We start from the raw sequence: 19642 nt of genomic DNA, 5'->3' as shown, positions 1-19642 counted from the left end.
GCAATATTCTTCAAAAACATGTTTGCAATATTGATTTAAATTCTCATTAGATTTCAAAAGCAAGTAATAAATAAAATGCTTTGAAAAAAAGAAAAAGAAAATCTGGTATTTGTGACTGTAGCAGGATTTAAATAAACAAACTGCTCGTAACCAAAGTCTTCCACAAGCTGCTAGATTAGCTGCCGTGAGTACTGACAATAGCCATGTTCGTTGATAACATTCATTATTCAATTTTTACCTTCATAATGATAATTTTGGGAGAGTGGCTTTGGAAGGAGGCCTGAAGGGCTGCCAGTGTTGCGACTTGGCAACTTTCTTGCTAGATTTAGCAACGTTTGAACCGAGGGCGGCCAGCTTCTTTTCATTGGAAAAGAGTTGGCAACACTGGGCTGGGTTTTTCGGATAGATAAAATCTAAAATACTCTTGCTAGTTTTTCAAGATTACCAACACTAGCTTTAGTTAATTGTATGATGTTCTTTTTTGTGTGTTGTTGATTTTGATTTTAGTACTCCGTTTGTTTAGTTGAGTTGAGATTGGCATTCGAATGACCGGACTTCCTCCACTGCCTTTTTCTCCTGCACAGCACTAGTGTAAACACTTCCCTTGCCCTCTGCTTAAAGTGCTTCCCCACAATCACATACAGGAAAGGATTCAACGAGCTGTTACTATAGCCAAGGTAAGTAGCAAACTGGTTTCCAATGTCCAAGACGTAACCCCACGTACATCCAGTGATGACTTCGTAATGATCCAAAGTGTCCAAGAAGATGAGAACCTGGTAGGGCAGCCAGCAGAGAATGAACACAGCCAGAACAACAAGAACGAGGTACGCCGCCTTTCTTTCTACACTGCCTCTGCTGCCTTTTCTCAACTTCTGGCTGCTGTGAAGGACTTTAGTGATGTGATAACTACAGAAGGACACAATGGGAACAGGGATAAGGAAGCCTACTGTGCTGACAGTCATGTTGTAGCGCAGTCGCCAGCCTCCATGGGGATACGCTAGGTAGCATGCGTCAATGCCCAGGTCAGGGAAGAACTGAACGGAGCGGAAGAGGATAGCAGGGAAGCTGAGCAAGACCCCAGCAATCCAGATACTGAAGCAAATCCCACGCGCCCAGAAGGCCCGTCTCTCCCTCCCCTGGGTTAGAGGTCTAGTGAGGACCAGGTATCTGTCCATGCTCACAAGCGTAAGAAACAGCACACTGCAATAATAATTCATCCCAATGACAATGTTGATAAGCTGGCACATGGCCTCCCCAAACCTCCAGTGGAACTTGTTGACAATGGTTGCCACCCAGAAGGGTAGGCAGGAAACCATGAGGAGATCAGCTGCTGCCAGGTTGCTCAGGTAGATGTCGGCCACAGAGCTGCGCCGCTTCTGGAGACAGAACACACATAGCACACAGGAGTTGCCGATCACTCCAAGAAGGCAGATGATGGACATGTAGGCCGGCTGCATGGTGTAAACCCAGTCCCATGCATCTGTGTGGTTGCAGACGAGCTCAGCTCTTGCGGCACTCTCCATCAGTAATGTGGATCACTGTGAAAGCTGTTGCAGAGTAACAGCGATTTTAAAAGGTAGAAAAATGAGGTTGTGTTCAAAACTAATGCATATAGGAGTGAAACCTTTTAACTGTGTCAACACAGGTTTATTGTCTGTGTCTTTATACATTCACATCCTGGTTTGAGTTCCAAAGTGAGAAGGATAATTGATTCAATGGAGTGTTTGGGACTTAATGGGGGTTTATCAGTCAGAGCACACAACCCGCACATGCCGTCGTCAGAGTGGGGAGTCTTAGCAACTGTGTGGAGCATGTCTGTGATTTAAAAGAAGCCAGGCCACACTTTCAAACAAATTCAAACAATATGATTACATACACACGCAAAGGGCATTTTAGTCCGACTGAAATGTCTTATTTCCTTATGCTTTTTGTGCCAGCTTCACAAGGAGACACACTGTCACTTCCATGGTACACTACTGACAGGAGTACGTTACTATACTGTTTTGCATTCATATGTCCTCCGCCCTTCCACCCACACATATGGTTGTGTTTTTATTCCTCTGAGAAAGTGGAATTTAGCAAGCTGGACCAACTACCATGATCCTGACAGGCAGACACAAATACATGGAACAAGGTCAAACTGTGTATTTTTGGCATGCATTTTACCCTTTGAGGTAACTTTGTCTGCCTGCATGCTTTTTTGTTCCACAACAATTTCCAGCTCTGGCAATGGTGGTAAAGCCTGACTCCTAACAAAGATTTCCTGTTTGGCACAACATGCCTTCATTTTGGATACTAATAAGGGTGTACCCTTGACCACAGCCCACAATAAGTCAACATCGGGCCATCAAATTGTGGAGTGGGGAGAAATGTAAAATGAGTCAACTGATGTGCATACAGCCAACAAAAAGGACCATGTTTGTGTGTCACCACTGGAAACTCTTTGACAGAATCCTGTTTTTTACTCTGCAGACTATGAGTCAAAAACACCAGAAAACACTTAGCCAGGCATGTTGTTGGGGCTCTGTTACAGTACGTCCACAGGGCTGAGCACACTTGTGCTCAACTAAACATTTAAATACATTTAGGGATATTCATAACATGCATAAAAACATCCATAAAAAGAAACATATGTATGTTTTATTTGACCTAATTTATTCATAGAAAAACACATACTGGTACTATTTATTATCTGAGTTATCAGCAATACAAAACAGAATATGACAACTGTATTTAAATAAGCTATTTTACAGCAACTGGGCTGATTCATATCACACCACCTGTACATTCAAAATATGTATGCTTGCCAATGTTTGTAACAAGAGGCCAGCTGTTGTTCATAGCACGTGGTGAAACTGTTTAAAAACGGAGAAAAACAAATCAAGCCTTGTATGGCTTTACACATATTACAACATCATTAAAACTTGGTAATCCGTTTGAGAAGACGTATCGTCAAAGATTGATTTGAGAAAGGAGTGATTTGGTCCCATTAGGCCGACTACACAATTACATCCACTACAAATCTAATAATGAATCAGCTTATCATCGAGGATTTACATTTGCACAAGACTATTACTACCACTACAGACATCTTTCTACAAAGTACATTTTTAATGAGAACATTGCTTTGGAAAACAGTATTTTATACCAAAGTCTTCAGTGTAGAGGACAGGTTTGATAAACGTGAAGACTCAGACGTGGCTGTTTTCTTGATCTTCCACTCCTTGAAGAGTTCACAAACTTTTTTACGAAAGTTCTTTCCCACAATAACGTAGAGGATGGGGTTGAGAACACTGTTGAAGAAGGCCAAGTAGGTGAAGATTTGATTGCAGATCTCTAGGACAGACTGGAGGTGACACCCGCTCAGGATGTCAGCTCGTAAGAGCACGTCCAGTGTGGTGACCACGTGGAATGGCACCCAGCAGATCAGGAACGCCAGGAGGACCGCCAGCACCAGCTTGGTGGCCTTCTGCTCTGTTTTCTCAGCATTGAACCTCTCTATCACCTGGATCTTCAAAGCCTGAATAATCTTGAGAGTGCAGAATGTGATAATGCAAATGGGGACGATGAAGCTGAAAATGATCAACATTCCATCAAAGAACAGCTCTGTGGTTAAATTTGGGTACTCCAGAAAGCATGGAGTTATACCAAACTCAGGCAAATATTTCATTTTCCTGAAGACGAGTGTGGGGACACACAGGAGCAAGCCGAAACCCCACATCAGCAGACAACCCAGTTTGGCATATTTTGGCCTACGCATTCTGCCATGGGAAATTGTATGCACCAGTGCCACATAGCGATCCATGCTAACCAGAACGAGGAAGTAGATGCTGCTGTAGGCATTCATCTTAATGCCCAGGTTGACGACTTTGCACATGAACAGACCAAAAGGCCAATTGAAACCGTTGGATATGTTGACGGCCCAGAAAGGCAAACAGGACAACAGGACGAGGTCGGCAGCTGCCAGGTTGCCCAAGTAGATCTCAGCCACAGTGCAGGCCTTCTTGTGGAAGCAGAAAACCATCAGGACAAACACATTGAACATGATTCCCAGCACAGTGATGAGTAGGATATATACTGGCTGACTATTGTGGAGCCACTCCCAGTCGTACGGATCAGGACAATCCATGCCATTAGTGTTGTTTTGGTCTGGAATGCTGTGGAAAACATAAAACAAACACAATTAAACATCGAGATTTAAACTAGGGATGTTCCGATTAAGTTTTATACCTCACAATCCTGATCCGATTAATTTAATATTGAGTATCTTCCTATACAATGTCCCGATATGATACTTCTTTTTTCCTTGATAATACAGCTGCACAGTGCTCACAACTAGATTGCATTTATTAAAACCAATTGCTTGACAGTTAAATCGAGAAAAACCTGCATCAAAGCTGTTCATTTATTTTTTGCAAGAAAGCAAAGTATAAAATAAAACCCTTCCTATAATCTTTTTGTCTTTCTTGCTGTCTCGAGGGAATTTCTCTCTCGTTTTAAAAGTGTCCTGCGGTGTTTGTTGCCCCAGTACAGTCTTTGCCTGAGTTACCTGAATGAAGTTCTTGATGTATTCTGTTGAGTGTTTACAACTCATTCCCTGAGTTGGCCTTAATGTCTCTACAGGAGCAGAGATGAACACAACTGCTTTACAGTCTTTTTAATCACATTCAAGCTGTATGAGCTTTGTAGTGCAATAAAATAAGAAAGCTACAACATAACCACATGACTGTAATAATTGAGCCTCTACAGACAGCTCATCATATCCTTTGAGCACCAACTTCATAACAAAGCGGTCTATTTAATTGTCCATTTCCAAAACTGTATATCTAACTGCAATTGGAACTATTGCAACCTTGAAATGCTCAACCAGCAGCCCTGCTTCCACCTATAATGCATTTACACTGTACCTGCGTCTATTTATCGTAGAACAGTGGTCACCATGTTCCAATAATGAGCAACATACTCGGCTCTGTTCTGTCCTAATTTCACTGGGGGTATTTCACTTTGCTCTGCACAATATGAGATATCATCTTCTTCCGAAAATCTGTTTTTCGTCAAAGTCAGCGACTTTTCTAAATGATACGCAGATGAGAATGTTTTTAAACAGCTGGCATTTAAAAGCATAGGTTTACATCAAATGTGTCACAGACAAGTTTTTTTTTTTTATTACTGTAAGTAGATACCAGCTCTGTGGCAGTGGACAAATTAAATGCATGAGCAACTGTTGCAAATTGCAACACTTACTTTATATATGTTGAATATTTGACCAAATATTTGTTATAAAGTGTCTGACTTTCTTATCTTCTTGTGCCACAACTGAGCTCAGATATGATTTCCATTCAATCAACACATTATTTTTGTGTATTAGGATAGAACAAACAAAACATTTAATCAGAATTTATATATAAAAAACGAGAGGGGGCTACTGCTCACTGCCATGTACCACAAAATATCTTTTTACTGGTTGGGTTTTTCATCTCCTACTTTGTGTTGCTTTATTTCACTGTATCTTTCAGTGGTATGTATCCATATATTCTGTAACCCAACACATCTTGATGTATGATAAATCATGTCACTATGTCACTACAGTTTTAATAGGTTTCTGTACATAGTTATTCACACAAAATGATTATGAAGCACAACACTACTGTAAGTTATACAGAAAATATTTTGTTATAATATAAATATGTCCTAATATATAATAAACAACAAATTAAGCCTATACCTTGTAGGTTGGAGAGTCATATTTCCTGAGAAAGTCCAGATGTCTGACAGCACTGCTTCAGCAACCCTCCCTTGCTGTCCTCACTCCGTCTCTGACTCGCTCTCTTATGAGAAACTGTAATTAAAAGGACATCTGCCAACTTCAAGCTCTGTTTTGCGCTCTCTCCTTTTTGCCCTTCTCTGAGTCAGATCTTCCTCAGCATCTCCATGTGTTTGTGATTGGACATAGTTAATGTTTATTTGCTTGAAGTTTTTTCATTGGATAAATATTTTTCTGTCTGCAGCCACTTGAGTTGGAAGTTAAAGTTTTAAATTGAGTGGGTGACGTCTGCCTTTGAGCCAAAACACTGTATATTACAGTTGTATACAGTTGTAGGTATTATTGCCTTGTTTTTGCTGCTTTGTCTGTCAAAGCACTTCGTGAACTCTGTTTTTAAAGGTTCTGTATAAATAAAGTTATTGACAATTTCATCCTAAACGGCACAAATAATATATTTGAGGAATTATTATAAATTTTGTGGGAAACAATGATAGTCACAATCATTTCAAATACATTTCCCATCACATAATGTGAGCACAATGCTATATCCTCGAAATTGAAGTGTAGTAGATTGACTATGCTGAAAGCCACTTATTGGATATGTTCATGTACTGTTCGCTGTACATTAGAGATAAATAAATTAACTTACTGCATTTACTTTATTGCAAGATTATTATTATTACAGTGAATAACTCCACCAGAGTTGGGTCTGGAGTACAACATTTGAGTGGTTTCAGTAGTGTATCATAATAGAAACAATGTTAGGCAGTGAAATGTTTGGTTACAGAGGGAAACCTGCCTCCAAACCCTGTTCCTGCAGAAAGAAGCAAACATAAAACCACTGCGTTGGCGCAGTGTACACATCCCTGCCAGATCTTTATAATGGGATTTGCATTTTTTGCTAAAGGAATTTGCGAGCCCTGCTTCCTGAATCCTATTTAATCGTGTCTCTGTCATGGTTTAGGCTTTGCTCCCTGTGTTCCTGTGTCTCTGTGTCTGTTTTCCCTGATTGCACTCATCCTACTCACCTGCCCAGTTCACCCAGCTGCCTTCAATCTTCTCATCACCCCATACATATATACTCCCCTGCTTTCCCTGTTCTGGTTGTCAGATCGTCCTTGTTCTTTCCCCTGTCTGTCCCAGTATTTTGTCTCCCTCGTGTTTGCTCGGTGCTCCAGGTCCTGGTTTGTACATTTGCCTTTTTTTGTGATTTTTGGATTTTTGCCCGCTCCTTTGGAGTCGCTTTCAGTTTTTGTTTATGACTTTTTAAGTAAAAGACCTTTTCCAACTTCACCTCGTCTCCAGTGGCTGTGTCTGCGCTTGAGTCTCTGATCTGCCCCTCGGACGTGACAGTCTCGATACAAGTTTTTAATTTCTTTTTACGCCTGAATGCCTGGTAAGAGGCACTCAAAAACACTTATGTACAATGAAGCTTTGACATTGCTGCTGCTTCTATTTAAAGTCTACGATCATTTTAGCCATTTCAAGCTCCTCTCCAAGATGAAATATTGGGCTTCTACAGGACATCCGAGAACATGGCCCGTCATCCATTGCTGCTCTCCTGCTACTCAGACCCTTCCCCTCTCCATGATGTCAAAATTGGCCATCCAATCTCTGTTTAATCTACCAAACTAAGATTTATAATAGAAAAATAATTTGATTTTCGACACTGTGTTCGTATGTATCGCTGATAATGCAGGAATATGGTTCGGTGGCTCAATCATCAAGACAGCAACAACATGGCAATTTGAGAGACATAAAGAGCTAAATGGGGAGAATGCTCTTTAAACCAAAAGCCATTTTCAATTTGGCATTGATTAGAATAGACAATGGGCTTAAAAGCAGTCAATGTGTGAAAACTGATCTGTTGTGTCATAGTCGTATGATTAGAGAGCAATAAACGCATGACCATGACTGTGATATTTCTGTTGCAATGATTTGCTTTTTTGCCACTTCCTGTTGCAGAGACATTGAAGAACAACACCACGATAATCTGCAATGTATACCTTAAAAGTGTAGCTGTTATTACATGCTTTTAGGGAGAGACCCATAAAAAGGAGTAAACCTGGTATCCAGGCGGAAGCAGTTAGCACCCTGTTGCCTATTTCCAGTGTGTGCTGGCACCATTCCCTCCCCAACCATTTGTTTTCCATGACAGGTCAAGTTGTTTATAGTACTAACAGCCAAGTCATGATACTTCCTGGTTTTGAAACTAATATATTGTGTCCTCCTTTTCCCATTTGAAATGTTAATAATCAAAATTAGATGTCTTATTTGATGGGTGTTTTTTATCCACTTGTATCATTGACGTCGGTGGATGAAGTCAGAACACCAATAGATGTAACGGTCAGTTTGTCACTCTGCGGGTTATTAACGGTCTCTTCTCTGTTCCTGTGTTACTGGATTTTTATACACTTGTATGATTGATGTACCACTGAGTGTATCGCACAGTACTGATTTCCCACTCGCACCACTTTTCAAAAGACATTTCCTTGGAACCAAATGCAGAGGAAAGTAGATATGCAAGGTTATGTAACACTGTTATTACAAACAATGGTGGTCCTTGAATGGCCAGGGTTAATGAGAGAATATTAATATCAACATTGATATCAAGACGTCAACTCCTTGACAGACTTTCACTTCAGACTGCACTGCTCTCCCTGGTTTGTTCTCACAATATTTAAGAATTTTTGATCTTCAGCCAACATCCTGCGGACCTGCAGGCTTCTCCAGTCACCTTGCTTTGCAATAACTTCTGGTTTGTTCATCATTTTCTCTCTAAACTTCATTCTGTCTCTTTATTGTTTATGCTATTTTGATTTGTGTTCACATAGAGACAACTCTTGAGTTACTTTATAGTATAGGCTTACCCTAAATCAATGAAATACCTCACATACACAAAATGACCTTGGAAAGCCATCTTTGTGGAATCGAATATCGTTCTTTTTTAGTTTTATTTAAAATTTTGCTCCATATCTCTGATGCTGAATCTAAAATGAGAGGTGACTGGCCGGATGTCTGGGTAAATGATTTGCTTTGACTGAAGTATCGTTGGTGTCGTAAAAAAAACATTAGGCAACATCTTAATAGGCTGAATATATAAAAGCTAAATGAGGCAATTAAGGAAAAGGAAAACCAGATTGGAAAAGGTGGCAGCTATTCCCACAAAGAACTGATCCAAATCATTATTTTGGCACTGAAAAACAATTACTGCACTCCTGGCAATTGCCTTAGCCATTAAATTAATTGCACAAATGGTCAGGTTACATACGTATATATAATCTCCCTTCCAAACAAATGTCCTTCAGCAACAGTTTTATTTTATTTTATTTTTACAGAATAATCTCCATTGCTGCCTCCCAGAAATAACTCCTGTCTTTTGGCCCATGCTCTCAATTGTTTTTACCAACAATTCAGTGACATTACCAAAACACTGCCAATAAAAACATTCATGGAGATTTACTGTGGTTTGTCCCCTGAAGTCGATGTTCCTGTTTCCTGCTGCAGCATATTATGGCATGTTGCAGCTTGCCTGTATTGTATTGTGGACGGTTCTCATGAAAAACGTTTTTCCACTGAACATATAAAAAAATACTGTCATGTGCTGACAAGGTCTTTGGTTTGTTTTCACTACCAAATGCATTGTTTCTGGAAGGACAAGCTGCTGTTTTTCAACTGTCATTTCCATGAGCACCACAAACACAATGGTTATCTAAAAAACCTCAATAAATAAAACCTTAATTATATGTAATTTGTTTTAATTATTTTTGTAATATGACCCTTTAAAACACAATGTCTAAGTCCAGTCATAACATTAATTCGATTTATCAGCCTAATATGTGTGATTTAAACCTTTTTCCTGGCACAACCCTTCGTAAATGTATAGAGACGCACTCTATGAATCCTTTACATTGGATTCTAAGTGACGGTTAATCTTTTGTAAAGTAAGTCATCATAGCAAACTGAAAGGAGCTTAAGTAATCACGACAACAGACTACAACACTGTCCGTTGCCGTTAGTTATGTCTCAGTGGTGTGTAATGAGGTATATAACAAATGTCTGGACGAGGGGGCGGCAAGGCTCATGCTCCACTTCGAAAATACCCAGCTCATTTCCTGTCTCCTTCTGCCTGTCTGCTTAATGTTTTTTTTCAAGGCTGTGAGCTCTATTACTCGGTGCTGATCCCGCCCCTGTTCCCTCTTTCATAACTCCTGACTGATTCAAGACAGCACGGCACAGCTCCTCGCATGTGGTTTATATATTGTTTTCACAGCTGTCCGGTACAATCAGGGCCTTCAAAAGGAGAGTGAATGAGACCTCATAAGAGATGAAATCATACCAACCCCAGGGTCTGGCACTGGGAGTGCCACCCCCCCACTTCACGCCTTGGCTCTTGTCTGAAACCACTAATGCAACTTTGACGAGCACTGTGTGATACCACTAATGCAGCCAGACGGGATAACAACAAGCATTTTTGTTTTTTAAAAGAAAGTTAAATTCAACCCCTGCTACTAATGCTGTGTGTCTGACTGCTCAAATGTTCCCGGCAGAAAATGCATAGACCACACAATATTGCAGTATTTAGAGACAGAGACTTTAAGTTTCTGTACAAAAGGCTGAGAGGTTCTGGAAAATGATCTGTGTCGTCCCTCATATGTTTCTTTTTAAAGCCTTTCAGATAAAGGCAACGCAAAATGAGCAAATCATACGCAGTACAAATAGGATTCAATTTCACATCCCTTTTTTCATATTAACAAACCAGTCACAAGACATTATGCAATACAAACTGGTGTACAAATGGCCACAATCCAAACATCTGTTGTCTGAATTTTAGTTCTGTTTTCATTATGCGACTTCAAAGTCTGAAACCCTCCCCCACAACATTTTAACTACGCCAGGAAATCTCCAGTTCATGGTGAAATAAATGTGTTTTTGTGCAATGACCAAGCTGACGTGTCTGGCTGTGGGAGTTAGTGGTTTAGAGAAGAACTGAGTGAGAGGTAAACAACTTGGGAAAGGCCACTTGATTAGGAATTAATATTTGATCATCCAGGGGCTTGTGGGGTGGCTAATCGTGGTTATGACATAACTTCTAAGTGAGCGTCCACTTTGTCAACATCTGAAAATGCTACTGAGAAATAACAGAATGTTCCCAAATGTATCAGACCAATTCCTGCAAGTATTTATTTGTTTTTAACCCACCTTAGCAAATCACTTTGCTACACACTCCAACTTTCAACATTTTCTTAAAAACACCTGTATTCAAGTCCATAGTGTAAAATATGACCTATATAGAAACTGCTTATTTTGAGACAACTTGATATTTTCCTCCATTAAAGGAAAGTCTGCTAAATTAAAACTAAAATGTAGTGCAAGACAAACAGACAGGCAGACACGCATGTCATGTCTTAGCAAATATTGTGTCTCTTTACTCTGATGCCGACTGACAGACTACAAATGTTAGCCTCAGAGGGACAAAAGAGATGACTGCTTGTTTTACTGAATGACTTTTGATGGTATGGTGAAGCTTACTGAGAGGAATATCTGTTACTGGATACCACTCACTTGTCTCCTCTGTATCCATGAATCATTGTTTCTATTTAAAAAACGAGAACTTTTTACTGATGTAATGAAAGAAAAATGTAAAGACATATTTTGACACACGTATGTACCTCTTAGTATATAAAAGACAAAAGTCTGAGCATACTGTATGCTTATGTGTAATTTATCACACTATACTATTTTGAATTATAGCATTTCCTGCAGTTTTATGATATATTGGCACAAGCACAAGTATTTTTAGAACTAGTTAAATGTTTGCCCCTAAAGTTGGTTCTGATTCTACAGTATATAATGCATGTACTGTTTTCCCTCCTCACCTAGGAATACTACTGTAATTGATATAGAGCCCTCTACTGGATGAATGATAAAGTGTTCTGAGCCATGATAATTCAATAGACTAAATAGAAAAAGTGAGAGGGCAGCTGGCCCTCCTGTTTTGAAAACACACATAGACATGATTAGAACATGTAAGAATATAATTAATGAATACTTTCGTGTCCAAGTGACTGTCATCAGACACGATCAAGGGTATAATGAAATATTTGGTTTGTGAGCATGTGAATTTGATGATTTCTGACTGAAAATGAACCTCAGCCGACCCGTCTAAAATCTGAAACAGTAACTTTGAGCAGTCGGTAAGTACATTCACTCCGTACTTGAGAAGTTTTCTGGGCTTTATACTTAAAGTAAAATATTATAATGGAATAGAAAGGAATCTCAAGTACCTTAACATTGTGTACATTTTCTTGGTTACTACTAATTTTAACACTGACATGGACCACTCTCCATATTACAACTTTTGATGCTGTATTTTGATCATAATAATTGTGTACTTTAACAACATGGTAGATAAAGGAATTGCCAATAACAGTAAGGGGTGTTTCAGAGTGAGCTAGAGATGACAAAGATCAGCATCGATCAATCTCAGCTTTGAGAGAACACCTGTCACACATTCATCACAACACAGAGAAATGGACAGAGGTTTCCACTGTTAATCCCGATCCTTTCCCCTCCCCATTCTCTTTCATTTTTCATCTTCTCAACCAGCCTGTCTTAGCCTGTGCATCTGTCCGTCTGTCTCTTTGCTAGTCTCGCTCTCTGTTCAAGGTATCCCCCATTAGCCCCCCCGAGTGGTTTCCACTTTAATTTTTGGCCAGCAACCGAGTGAGTGAGATCCAACTGTGTCTGCCAATGGGTGCGTCGGGCAACCGGAGTGATACATGTCAGTCTCCATGGTGACAGGCTGCATGTTCTGCATGCTGATATCCAATCATATTCAGTGTAGTGACAGAGCTGGGGCGGTTGTCTGATGAGGGGTTTTATTCCCAAGATTCCTCTGGTACTCTCTGGGACTTATACTACATGTTACCTCCACTTATAGATCAAAGGTCATATCTGCCGGATGGTAAATAATTGATGAAGTTTGCCTGCAACTTGCAAGTGTTTCGTTGTAGCCAGCAGTACAAGAACAGCTGTGCTGGTTGCTAACACAATAAACTAAAGTGAACATGCATTTTCAGACAGTAAGCAGTTGCCAGGCAACATCAGTGTTCTGTATCTTGAATCTCCCGCCATTGCTCTGCTCTATATCAACTTCCTTGATACAAATGAAGGTTATATAAGAAAATAATAACTGTAATAAGCTTAATATGTTCGAGATTTAGCTCAGGGCACAGGTGGGCAGCGCTGTATCCATCTTGTTCAAAGGGCAGCTTCCTCATAAAATGCCTTCTCTTTCTAAGGATGTTTTCTATATGAGATGACAGGCAGAGAGCTATACTCTGTCTCTCTTCTCACCTAATAGGAGAGAGAGAAAGAGAGAGAGAATAGGGCTCCTACCTTTTGGATGACGGGTGATGCTGAGCTCCCATCATGGAGTAACAGTAATGAAGCATTTTCACCGAGGCTGCTGCAGCGTTAGTGGGTGGTGGAGCCCCCGGGATTGCATCAAAGACTCTCTGTTCCCTGTTGCACATGGCACACTATTTACCATCCAATGCAACTGGAGGTAGAATAGAACGCTTAATGCAGAAGTGGATTATATGATTTCTTTTACATTTTGCTTGGATCTTGTGTCCTAAAAAAATGTCAATTAATCAGTGGGTAAGCTTTCAATTATGAGGGAAATTAACAAATTTAATCTTATTGAGAATGCACATTATCAGTAAACTACCCGGTGTCAATTTCTGCAGGATGCTCACAGGGCTTATCATCTTGTTTAATCGTTCTGCTTAGTCAGAATTGAAGGTGCTGCTCTGTGAGCTCCTCATCAGAGGTTATTGGCTATATTAACTAGCATCTGTAATGAGCAGCATCATTAGAGAGCGCATTTGTGCGTGAGAAAGAAAAGTGGAAAGAAGAAAACCCCAAGATAGAAACAAACTAAATCAAGGTCCAGAAATGGCTGCCACAAGCCAAAGATGCTCTCCAAAACCATTACAGCCTGCTGTTTCCATGGTAGCAGCCCACCTAAAATAATTGTCTCACTACCCTATCTTCCCTCTTGTATGTTAGCAAGAGGTATACAAAGCCAGTTGGTGAAATCTCTGTAAAGCCTCCGTTCGTGTGATGACAGCTGTCAGTTACTCACGTCGTCATCGGACCAGAGAATAAAACTCCATTCTGCTTGTGTGTTCAAGCAGGTACCATCAGAAACATCTGTCATTCCGACCTCAGAGGTGCTTACAGTTGATGCAAACACAGTAAGATTCATGTTGCGCTCTGATATCTTGTGTCATATCAGTGCCTGTTTTGATCAGAGTTCAACAAATATGTTGTGGAGTGGAGGCAGGCGGTTGATCTGATGGTAACAAGTACTCTTTTTTTATTCCTCGAAACTGACCTTAAGCCGGAAACATTGTGATCAAAAGCCCATTACTGATTCTGACAACAACTTAATCTGATGAGTCTCATGAGTCAGAAAAACTAATTAATTGACCTTAAGGAAACTAATGTATTTCTATTATGCTCTATCGTCTGCTGCTGCGATGAGCTCATTTACCTGGGGACAGCCATTACACTTTTGACCTCAGGTCCCTGCTGCACAACTGCATCTTGTTGACTGACTGCTGGCTACAACATCGTTACCGAGAAATGTCTAATGTGTCTAATGCATCTGGTGAGGTACAAAAGTTAGAAAGCTCTAAAATCAATTTAGAACCTCAATAGACCAAACCAACTTTTTGAGTGTTTGGTACAGTCTGTCAACTTCTGGGACAGCGCTGTAGGTAGCTCTGTTAGCATATATGTTAGAAACTATGATGAAGTGTGTAGCAATCCAAAATGAAGAGGAGGATTATTTGGCGCAACGTCACCTTCTTCCAAGGTGCATGGAGAAGGGAAATAATCTTGACAGGTCAGAACTCCAGCAACACTTGTATTAATCATATTTTCTGCAGTCCCATTTTATTAAAATAAAAACTGTAACCCCCATATCGAGTAGTGATAACCCTATAAACATTTAGAAATAGTTTATAACACACTCTAATGTTGTTGTAAGCACATAAAGACTTTTTTAAAATTAGAATACAGTATTTGTCGACCATTATGATGTCTCCAATGAAGACACATTTTGTATTATTACAACTGTGTTTTACTGCAGGAGAACTACCGTGGCCAACGCAAAAACATGAAAATGTGAATGGACCTATCTAGAGCCAGTGTTTGGTTTGTCCTTTCTGGGCCACTGTAGAAACATGGCACCCACTCCGTATGTTGATATAACCGTCTCATTCTTAGGTTACAAAAACATGACAAATCTTATTTACAGGAGATTATACACTTAAGAAAACATAGTTATTAACATTATATACATTACATTTCTGCCAATATATCCTCCTAAATGCTACAACTTTCATTAATGAATTATTTATACAAATCCAGCCAACCATCCAGGCATGGCACTGCTTTAAGGTCTTGTTTTTTGAGTTCTAAATTAATGATGATTAGGTGCATGTCCTCTCATGAGCTAGTTGAGTGATCAAAAGCTGGTCCAATTATATTATAATCAGTGAGACATTATTGTGAAATAAGAACTAACGAGAACAAAAATAACCAATACTGTTGTGTACACCCTCATATACTGTGAGCACAGACACTTGCATGATGTCATAGACATCCTCTCTCCTCTTGCTGTTGCAATGCTTTGTCACATATACCACTTTGCTGTTATGGGCATATTTACGAGACACATTGTATAGATGTATATATTGTATAGCCTTTGTTAAGGCGCTGGATAAGTATAGACCCATAATGTACGTTCTCATATGTCTCTGAAGTGACAGTTTGACAAGATGTGTCTAAGCGGCTTGGCATATATTAGCATACCCCGCACCTCATCACCAAGCTGTCACTCTCGACTGGACAGGAGTTGGGCTGAAGTGCTACATCCTGTGAGACTCGAGGGCAACAGAGGAGGAGAAGACAACCTCTCCTTACGTTCTCCTGTTTCACACTCTCTCCTCTCCTCTCATCTCCTCTCATCTCCTCATACTTTCAGACTGATTAATCTCATCCTGGCTTTAAATTAACGACATTATCTATTATTCACAGGCAAGGCCAGCTTCTTCTTGCATAGAGCATATAAATTAAGTCTTAGCCACTGTGGATTTCTCACAAACCATCACCTGAAAGTCAAATGATTACTATGCATTAGCATAGATTAGACCAGGCAAGGTCAATGGTTATCCATTTTACCCTGCTCTTTCTGAGGGATCTTTTGTGACTCCCTTGCCTCTCAGAGTTGCCGGCTGTGGCAACGCCCTCTGGGACTCCCAGCAATCGAGTCGCTTGATCGGATAAAGAGGAAAAGCACAGCAAGCAACTGAAGCAATGTGAATGTTGTTCAAGGATCGTGTGCAGCCGACTTAACTTACAGCTCTATCTCCTCTGCTGAGGGGGATCAGAGAGGCCCGTGGCAAATATTAAAGGAAGCTGATCGACATAGTATGAAAGCAAGCTGCTTTTTCAGTATCAAAAGGGCTGATTCAGTCTGTAAGGTGGCATAAAGGAAGAGCAGAGCAGTTTCATGGAATTATGAATGTGATCTCCGAATAATTTTGACATCACTTCTCCCCAGGATGACAGGGATTTGCAACAACCAACTTCTGGAAGTAAGCCACTTAGTATATATCTGTTACAGTTATAAAATCACTTGTGATGCTATTGATCTCAGGAAGTTGTAAAGTCATGATAGAAAAGTTAGACTACTTTATCATTCATCCAGTAGTTTTGGCTTGAAGTGGATCTCAAACTTACTGGACAAATGTATCAAAAAGTAAAAAAGATTTTATTTTTTGTAAGTAGACTAAACCATCGTACATTGTTTTACCATATTGAGGTTTTTAGTCATACCATCAACATGGGCTATTGGTTGGTTGTTCTTTCAAACACTTTGGTCCAGACTGAAGTATCTCAAAACTACAGTACTGGTTGATTGCCATAATATTTGATACAAACATTCATATCCTAGACCTAGAGCATGAATCCTAATGATCCCCTGACACTTCCTCCCAGCAGGTTGACATTTCTTTGTGACTATGAAATGGATTGCCATACAATTTGCCACAGATAGCTTATCCATGGTGTCTACTGAAGCCTAATGACTTTGGTGATCCACTGACTTTCTCTCTGTCGCCATTAACTGGTCAAAATATATTCTGTGAAACCTCTCAACATCTATGGATTCCCAGAAAATTTGGTAGAAACATTCATGTTGGTGATCCCTTAACTTTTTATCTCCTGCCACCATCAAGTTAAAATATGACCACAAAATATGCACACATACCTGTGACGATGATCAACCTCATCTGTGCTTTTGTGTGTTACCAACTAAGATGGTGAGTGTAAACATTACACCTTGGTAAACATGTTAGCATGCGGATGTTTGCACATAAGAACATTCAGCATTCAACTTCTTTGAGTGGTTAAGACCATCTTGCATCATGTTAACATTGTATGTTTAACTTCTTTCACAGTCTGTTGGTTCAGCAAAACAAATATGAAGACAGAGAGAGATGGAGGGGAGCAGGGGTCCACAGAGGATTAAATCCAGGTGGTTTCTAAACAACTTGTGCCTGTGTCAAAATGACAGATGGTAACATCTAAGTTTAGCATCAACCTCACCTGATGGCTAAGCAGCAACTGGTGCTGTCTTTCAGTGGGTTGGCTTCACCAGGATCAACGCCAGGTGATTCAGGCAGAGAAAAGATGGAGCTAAAATACCTTCTCACATGACCAAGCACTGTGAACAAAGCCAGCCAACATTGCTTTTAGGGATAATTCTTCACTTGACACTGGGCCTCTTTTGTCAACAGAGAAAACCAAAAATGCATTATTACAGAAATTTTATTAGCAGCATATGCCTTTACAAAAGGAGCATTGTGTATGTGGTTTACAACATGTCTAAATACAGTATTTCTACATCAACCATTTATTAAAAATAACCGTCTCGAAAAGTCCTTCTTTGAACATTGCAGAAGTCATAATAAGACTACATTGGTACAGTTGATACAGTAAGCTAGTATTGTTATCCGCAGTGTATGGACATTGGAACATGTACGGTATTGTGTTTACAAGACAGGTTCATATCTTTTAACCTAAAGCATAAAAATTGATTAACTCCTAAATCCCAGAAGAAATAAATTTGAGGGAAAAAAACAATACCCTCTTTCAATTTCTCTCTCTCTGTGTCTAAATATATAGATCAGTCAGTTTGTCAATACAAAATACTTCTTATGTCTTCACATTCTTAAAACAAATGCAAATAAAATGGTGTTAGCGAAGCACAATTAATGGTTTCCAGATGTCATATTTGTGTTAGTGCAGTGCAACGTTTGCTGTGATTTTCTTTGTGTGCAAGCAATTTTCAAAAGCTCAGAATAAAGAGCACACAAATTGCATTAGTGGCTGCAGGTTGATTCTTCGGTCTCAGAGTAAAGTTGTTGCATCCAATTAGGACAACGATTAGTTGCCATGGAGACAGCTGCCTCCAGATTCCCCAGTAACACAAAGCAAATGTACTAAACAGTGACAAATTCAGAGAGACAGCTTGATATATGACTACATTTCATTTCAGAACGTGGCATCCTCTCCCTCCTCACATTGGCTTACATTTATCACAAAGTTCACCACGGATATGGTCCGTGTTAAATTACTTTTGAACACATACATCTTCCAATCTGCCCTGCCCTGTTGATAGTATTAATTTTGAGTGATAAGAAATGCTTTTACAAGCTGTACTTTGAGAAAAACAAATAAACAAACTATAAAAAATAATTAGGTGCAGTCAGTTAAGTAGGCTACGTCATCTTTCGATTCAATTTGTGCTTTTAATTGATTTTTGTTAACATCTGTAGATAATATCTAAACATGACTCAACAGACCATAACAATACAATTCGATTTTCTTAAAATCCCTGGTCAATATTACTGTAAGATTTTGATGATAAGAACATCCATTTCAAAGGGGTTGACTTAGTTTTACACCACTTATCTAATCATAAAGTCATACATTGCGTATAATTGAGTTAGCATTGGAGAAACCATTTTTATGAGATTTTAAACATGTTTGTTTTTTGTTTCCTGTCAGTGAAATTGTTTAGATGCTATATACACTGATGATCGGTGTCAACATCGTGTTTTATCTACAAATTAGTCCTTAAATGAGCTCCAACGTTCAGGGCCTCAGGGCTGCCTGCGCATGAACATAATCCCACCACTTTCTAAATGTTTTAAAACTCACCGTCTCTGTTCAGCCGCATAATTAAACAGCAGTGCCCTAAATTGCTAAGCAGCTATCTGGTGGATGTTTAAGATGGCCTGGATCAACCTGAATCTTAAGCCCCATTTAATCTCCATTCTCATCTCTGCATTATAATGAGGGTGTTGTCTGAGGAGAAACATGGAAACAAACTTAGCTGAAAAGAAAGAAACATGTTCCTTTCAATTTTGGTTGAGAGCGCAGCTCTGATGTTTCTGTTTTTAACTAAAGAGCTGTCGAACACAAACGCTTCTTTTCAAACTGCCAGTTAAAGCATCCAAAAATTGCTTGGTGCTGATGAATGCAGCCAAGTCACAGTCTTTCCCTCTGATGAAGAAATATAGCAGTCTATATGTCATTGTCTAGTACCACAACGTCCACACCCTTAGGGGCTCAAACTGATCCAAAAGCCAAGTGCAAGGAAGAGGGATGGAGAGAGAGAGAGAGAGAGAGAAAGTGTCTGTCTACAAAGCGTCGCCTCGCTCAGGGGTCCAGATTTCCACAAAACTTGGTGTGTGTGTGTGTGTGTGTGTGTGTGTGTGTGTGTGTGTGTGTGTG

At 39.7% G+C, this 19642-nt stretch overlaps 2 protein-coding genes across 2 annotated transcripts; both read right to left on the bottom strand.

Annotated features, from left to right (window-relative positions):
* Nucleotides 1-457: 457 nt before the first annotated feature.
* LOC116383398 (B2 bradykinin receptor-like) lies at nt 458-1523 on the bottom strand. The gene has a single exon (XM_031847193.1). The coding sequence runs from the start codon at nt 1521-1523 to the stop codon at nt 504-506; it is 1020 nt and encodes a 339-aa protein (XP_031703053.1). The 3' UTR covers nt 458-503.
* A 1132-nt stretch (nt 1524-2655) lies between these two features.
* LOC116383799 (B2 bradykinin receptor-like) lies at nt 2656-5803 on the bottom strand. The gene is made up of 2 exons (XM_031847895.1): nt 5726-5803; nt 2656-4157 (listed from the first exon to the last, which is right to left on the bottom strand). Exons 1-2 carry the CDS (start codon nt 5743-5745, stop codon nt 3143-3145), a joined length of 1035 nt encoding a protein of 344 aa, XP_031703755.1. The 5' UTR covers nt 5746-5803; the 3' UTR covers nt 2656-3142.
* Nucleotides 5804-19642: the final 13839 nt, after the last annotated feature.

This window comes from Anarrhichthys ocellatus, unplaced genomic scaffold, assembly GCF_004355925.1.
Source record: "Anarrhichthys ocellatus isolate YVR2014 unplaced genomic scaffold, GSC_Weel_1.0 scaffold7, whole genome shotgun sequence".
Taxonomy (NCBI): domain Eukaryota; kingdom Metazoa; phylum Chordata; class Actinopteri; order Perciformes; family Anarhichadidae; genus Anarrhichthys; species Anarrhichthys ocellatus.
The sequence above is the reverse complement of the archived record's forward strand: the minus strand, read 5'-3'. Positions and strand labels throughout refer to the sequence as shown.